Source organism: Lissotriton helveticus, chromosome 12, assembly GCF_964261635.1.
Source record: "Lissotriton helveticus chromosome 12, aLisHel1.1, whole genome shotgun sequence".
NCBI classification, from domain to species: Eukaryota; Metazoa; Chordata; class Amphibia; order Caudata; family Salamandridae; genus Lissotriton; species Lissotriton helveticus.
Window position 1 is genome coordinate 110,577,728 of NC_136073.1, and position 7,000 is coordinate 110,584,727.

General features: G+C 46.6%; 1 protein-coding gene across 1 annotated transcript; it reads left to right on the forward strand.

Annotated features, from left to right (window-relative positions):
- Positions 1–718: 718 nt before the first annotated feature.
- On the forward strand, positions 719–1,609 carry MBLAC1 (metallo-beta-lactamase domain containing 1). The gene has a single exon (XM_078668241.1). The coding sequence runs from the start codon at positions 853–855 to the stop codon at positions 1,486–1,488; it is 636 nt and encodes a 211-aa protein (XP_078524367.1). The 5' UTR covers positions 719–852; the 3' UTR covers positions 1,489–1,609.
- The last annotated feature ends 5,391 nt before the right edge of the window (positions 1,610–7,000 follow it).

The following is a 7,000-nucleotide window of genomic DNA, read 5'->3' on the forward strand; positions in this document are numbered from 1 at the left end:
CAGCCATTTGAGCAAAGAGAAACTCTATACTAACTCTTCCTCAGTGCACCGCTGCTTGCAGGGGTGAAATGTCCGGCAGGCATTACTGCCCTGTGACTAGAGGGGGACATCAGGGAAGTTTGAATTAGAGCTTCAGAAGGCTGTGAAAGTCCCGGAGGCAGCGCTACTGTGCACACTTAAACCGCCGCGGCCCGTGCTGGTGGTGGTGGGGGGAGGGATTATTTTCGACAGACAGCGACGATGGAAAATTAAACAATTCATTTATTTTCCCATGTCTTTTAATCCATGTCTCGTGTGTTAATTAAATTGTGTTCTGATAAGACCTGCTAACTTATCCTGCCTCTGAGCACATAAGCTTCCCTCCATCCTCGGTTTTAAGTTCATCTGCTCTACAAACCGAGAAATGAGCTACATTTGTCAAAACCTGCTGGGACAGCGGATGATAAACCGTGGACTGTCCCAGCAAATCTGGGGCGCCTAGGCACCATAAAATACACTCATTGGATAAATGGCGCAAAAATGCATAGACAGAAGGTGGTCGCAGCCGCATACAGGTGCGGAAAGTGAAAGGTATGAGGGGAAGGGAAGATGGTGCCACGTCTGAGTCTGACAGTATTGTAGAAATGTAAAATATGCAAATGTATTTGAAAATAATCAATCTCTTTCTCTTCTCCAACCCACTGTGTGCTTTTTTTATGAACAGGTTTGGACAGTGAGCCGCCTCTGAAGTTTATGGAAGTACAAAACTGAATGTGATACAGAACGGTGGTGGAGTGTGAGGTGGCCTAAGGACCCAGACGCACGGCGCACAGTCTTCTCAAATAAGGCTGGCCACAGACCGTGACCACCCACATGAGTTTGTCTGTGAGGACCGAGGCACTGGGTACCTCAGAGATCCTGGGGGACCCATACTCTGTGTTTGTACTCAAGGAAGGCTATGTTAAGACTGATGATGAAGGCAATTCAAGAGCTGATGGGACAATTACACTCATAAAGGGACCTCAGATCATCGTGGTGGACACAGGAGGCCCATGGGACCGGGAACTCCTTCTGCAACGATTGGCGGGTCATAATCTGGAACCCACAGATGTCACCTATGTGGTCTGCACTCACGGTCACTCGGACCATGTTGGCAATCTCAACCTCTTCCCTGGGGCCACTATCATGGTTTCATTCGACATCTCCAAAGGAGACCGCTACCTCTGCCATGACTTTTGCAGTGGCCTCCCATTCAAGATAGATAGCTGGGTGGAGGTCTTCGCCACGCCAGGGCACACAGGTAGTGATACTAGTGTGCTGGTGAGAGGCACTGCTCTGGGCACTGTGGTCGTGGCTGGGGACCTGTTTGAGCGGGAAGGGGATGATGGTAGCTGGCAAGAGTTAAGTGAGAACCCCACAGTACAAGAAAAGAACCGACAGAAGGTGCTGCAGATGGCTGACGTGATCATCCCTGGCCACGGTGCACCTTTCCGTGTTTTCCATCACTGACATTGACAATTGACTGAAAAAGTTAAAGGGGACATTTCACAGTATTTTGGGGGAGGAAAACAAATGCATTGAATTGCATAAAATAAAGTGTACATAAGTGGCCACGTTGGCCTTTACGTTTGAATTGACTGTGTTGGAATGTGAGCGCCATCATATACGTTTCTTTTCCACTGGCCTCTTTCTATTTCGTTCCCAGTACAGCATTAGACCTTGGCTCACATTCACATGAGGTATTCTGTAGAATAATTGTTCATCTGATCTTTGAGCTTCCTCCCAGGTCCTGAAGGGTCTTTTTTACTGAGTGTTGGTAAAATACCCCTCACACACCAAAAGGACCCTTGGTGTCATGCTTCATCATTGGGGTCTTCGCACCCCTCTACGGGATGCGGCGTGCTGCGACCTACGATTACGCGGGAGCACTTTATCAATGACTATGTGGGGTGTGTGTGAGGGCATATGTTTTATGTGCGTGAGCGGTGAGGTTATCGACGAGTGATGTTTAAAAAGTGCCTGGCTCTTGAGGTAGATGCAAAAAAGAATTTTAATGGGCCCCCGGGCTGGCGCTGTTAAAAGGGTGAAAAAGATGGAGGTGTAGGATGCAGGACAATGTGCATCACCTCCTGTGTGTGTGTGTCAAAATGTTCGGAGTATGGAACTCCTTCAGGACGGGGTACACAAATCCCCACCTTACTCACGTTTCTCTACTTTAAAAATAGTTTTATTTACAAAAGTGAGATATGGTGCAGGTTATGCAATGTACCTACACATTTTAGATATCTTTGTCGCTATACAGCTGACTTTCATGAGGCACTCTCAGCGGAGCCGCGTACGGGGCAGTCAGGAGGAACTTTCTCTTAGGCATCGTAGCGAACCAGCACGAGGACCCCTACGTTTCCTGAGGCTCATGAGGCACTGAAATTAACTCATGAAAGTCAGCTGTATAGCGACAAAGATATCTAAAATTTGTAGGTACATTGCATAACCTGCACCATATCTCACTTTTGTAAATAAAACAATTTTTTAAGTAGAGAAACGTGAGTAAGGTGGGGATTTGTGTACCCCGTTCTAAAGAAGGAGTTCCATACTCCGAAACATATTGACACACACACACAGGAGGTGATGCACATTGTCCTGCATCCTACACCTCCATCTTTTTCACCCTTTTAACAGCGCCAGCCCGGGGGCCCATTAAAATTCTTTTTTGCGTCTACCCCACGAGCCAGGCACTTTTTAAACATCACTCGTCGATAACCTCACCACTCACGCACATAAAACATATACCCTCACACACACCCCACATAGTCATTGATAAAGTGCTCCCGCATAATCGTAGGTCGCAGCACGCCGCATCCCGTAGAGGGGTGCGAAGACCCCAATGATGAAGCATGACACCAAGGGTCCTTTTGGTGTGTGAGGGGTATTTTACCAACACTGGGTGCTCCCAACCATAGTAGGGAAACCCCTCTATCATAAGAGTGGATTCATTTTGTTTATGCATATTAACTAGGGAGAATGAATCCTCCTAAAACTCTCTCTCCCCTCTTTGTTATTTACGTTAAGGGTCTTTTTTACTAACAGCTGCATCTTGCACACTACAGTCCCGGCAGCGACGTTAGTCATCTACATGATGCAACCATCCCTTCTGTAAATGTCTCACCCTAAATCACTCCCCTGGGCATGGATTTCTGCCTCATGTTTCTCAATCCAATGATCTCCACAGCATTTTTTCTCAGATGCTGTCTTGCATGCTTACCTGTCTAATTGCATTGGGCTCCAGAAGTCCCTAATCTAGGCAAGCCTTTACAACAAATTTCTCTGTAAATGTCCACTGCCTTTCCTCCTCCCGTTGTAGAGACCTTTGATAATTTACCATACCTGTCATTTATGTCTTTCTCCATGGTCTTGTATTGGGGCACAAGATCGCTCAGATCAAGTTGGCCAGTCCTACAAATTGGATATTTCTCTCTCATACCAGCACATCCTACAGATCCAGCTAGACACACCACATGGCCTTCAAGGTCAGCACCAGTGTGCCTCACCCCAAGTTTCCTTCTTTTGACACCAGATAGCACATATTTAGGAACGTCTTTCTCGAGTGTCTCACTCGAACGTCTCACCAACAGGAACCATTCCTCACAGATACAGCCAGGGCTGGAGCTTGTGACTAAACCCCAAAACTCCCTCCCTCTAGTGGATTGGAACTGGCAGATCTAACTAACAGACCTGCCCTGAGTGTTGCACCCTAAAGGGAACGCGATCTTACAGTTCCTAAAATGCATGTACAGTATTTCTCACAAAGTCTTCAACAGGGCATCATGTTTGCTAGATCTGAAGAGGTATGACCATGTCTCAATGTTCCCCGAACCTCCACCCTAGTTTTCTCCTTTTGGCACTAGATGTATCGAGGCGAACTGGGATTACCCAGTGTGCCACACATCAATCGGAGTGATTAGGTTCTTGCCTGCAGCATCTGTGTCAGTGCTCTAGGTCGCATGCTGCAATATGCCTGCCTTATGTTATATCCTGTTACATGTTTATCAGCGTTCATATGCCTGGGCTGTCAGTGCTGGGCCGTGGTCAACTGACCAGTTGCTTGCCCGAGTGACCGTGTGTGATGTAGTTCTTCTATAGCTGTTCATGTCCTTGGAGATTCTGTTGTATGTCTCTTTGTCTAAGGATCCAACACCTTGACTTGGGGGGGCCGTGTCATGCGAAGTGGGATGGCGTGTATGGTGGAGTGAGAGGCATTATGGGGTGAAGGTGTAATGGTTGTGATGTGGTACAGCGGAGTGTGGTCAGACATAACTAACATAGGGGTAAAAGTACACGCTCACAACAGACAAAAGTGCGATTCTGTAATTTCTCTTTACCAGCCCTGTTGTTTTATCACCTGTAAAATGGACAATCCGCAGGTCCATTGAGAGTTGTCCGTGTTTTCTTGATGTTTCCCAGGAGACCAGCAGGCTCTGCTGGCCCGGGAAAGCAAGCCAAAGTGTACCACACCCGTAGTCAAGGGGGCTACTGTACCCACATACAAGGTGAACGGGGACTCATTTGGTGGTGGCGGATTTTAAGGTAGGACATTTGCTCTTTTTGTACTTAATCAAAACTTCAAAAGGAGCTCTGTCCATCAGATGAGATAGGTGTTCACCAGGAACAGTTTCTATTTTGTCCTTGGGGCTAAAGACTTGTCAAGATCTCTGTAGTATTGCTGCTGCAATCTGCCCTGGAAGAAGAGTAGGTTGTACCGCTCAACCTGGAGAAGAACAGGCTCCTCCCTGGAGGTCACAGAGCAAAACCCAGCTCTGCACCTTGTCAGGAGGGCATCTTGAGGACATGAGAAATCCAGGAGCCAGAAGGATTTGCAACATTGGCTAGAACTGACCCAATGACATCAACGATACGAAGAGCTGCCGTGCGGTATGTCTGACTTTATGGAAGCCCGTAACAGCCTGTTTCAGCTCAAGTGGGACACAGGCACATTTACTATTCACTTGAGGTATGTCTTTGAGTGTCATTGGCTATGAGCAGCCACCCTCATGTGGAGCTAATGGGAGGTGGATCAGTGGTTGGATACTAGATCTTCAATCCCTGTTCCCTATTTCATACTGATTGCATGGTGGTTCAGTAGGGCACTTCTGTCCTGATGACGATCTCGCCAACTGAAATCCTGACTTGACCAACCATATTTGAGATATGTGCCTATAGGGTTTGGTACACTGATGACAAACTGAAGGGTGCAAGGCCATTTCCAGCACTACCAACCTACCCACTCTCACTATTGGTGTGGTGTTTAGTTGCCTCAGTCAACTGCTCACCCAATGTAACTGCATCCTGAATGTACCACCGTTTGGCTGAGTGGGATCCCACTGGATTTTGGTAATGGAGTATTGTCTGACTCTACTGTTTGGAAATGTTATTTCAGACTTTCAGCTAAGGGAGTCAAAGCAAATGAGATGTCCAACCTTACACTTTTAGCTATTCAGACTGGGTTCAGGGGCCGGCTATCACATCAAGCTTAAACCTTTGTCACAGTTTGTGTGTCAGATTTGTCCTACTTACAGGAACTTGTAAATAGATCACACAGTAAAAGAACACAAGACTGAAAAGTTCCTGGGTTTAGTCAAAAAAGTCCATCTTTCCCCATAAGATGAGGTCGACCATGCAGCTGCATGCTATTTGAGATGTAGCATCTTGGAACTTAAGCCCAGGAATTGAGTTTGTGGTTGGAACTTCTCCCCAGAAGGTGGTGGGATCTTCTGATTCTCTGTGTTGTTCCCAATGTGAGTGGGCCACTTTCCCACATGCTGATAAAACATTGTTTGATTCAAATCTCTGGCACCATTGGAGGTCATTGAGTGTTATCAATTGTGACATAGAGCATCTGAGTTCCAAACCATCTACCACCTCAAGAAAGATTTCTTGTCCTTACTACAGTTGGGAGATTCAAGATTGCAAAGGAAGACAAGGTACACAGTTTTGTAGTGAGATGTACGCTGCCCAAAGCAAGATGGCATTTACGAAGAACCTGGGTCTTGATGGGTTCTTTATCCTGATGCTTGCATGGCTTGTAGCTTGATGTCCGCAAGCAGAGAGAAGTGGGAGGGTATCAGAGGCTCTCGGGTGTCGTTTTCAGAGCTGGAACTGCAAATGAGCCGATAATCCCAGCCCGGGAAGCAGATAGGGGAACAAGTGTAGGACATAATGGGGAACTACCTAGAAACAATATATCGTTACCTGCAAGGCTTTAATTGGTACCATGCCGTACAAGCATAATAAGGAAATGCATACAGAGCTCTGGATGTTAACAAGGAACAATAAGGTACACAGGAATGCTATTATAAGCACACTAAGGATCAATAATGGATTAAGTGCAAAACAGTACGGGATTTATTACGGCACAAAAAATAAAACTGCAGGGCACTACATGTGTCAGAAAGAAGAATAGAACACGATGAGTGCTTCCGTGGGGCATTAAAGGAGTAAGCTGGGGAATGTTCAGTACCATCAGGGAGAATAGAGAAATGTATGCAGAGCTTTATGAGTACCAGACATGGACAGTGTGGTAAAAATGCATGGCACAGTGACTTCTATGGAGGAGGCACCAAGGGAACACACAGAGAGCACCATGGATACCAAAGAATGACATTAAGGGAACGAGTGCAGGTCATTATGGGAGCGGGGAAGAGGATGTAGCCTTATGGCTAGAGCGGTCGACCTTGAAGCTGAGGAACCGGGTTCGACTCTCGGCAATGATGCTAAAATATCCTGTGATTCTAGGTAAATCACTTATCTCCTCGTGCCTAACAAAAATGAATGTTCTTCTGTAACGAAACTGGTGCTCCTGTAAAGCGCTCTGATACCCGATTTCTCGGGTCTAGCCCGTGCTATATACAACTCTAACGAAAAAAAAGTATGTGAACAACCACTGCAAAGGCACAAGCAGGACACTGAGGGTAGCTAAGTACTGGGAACCAACGGTACCACTGAGGGACAATAAGCCGCAAGTACA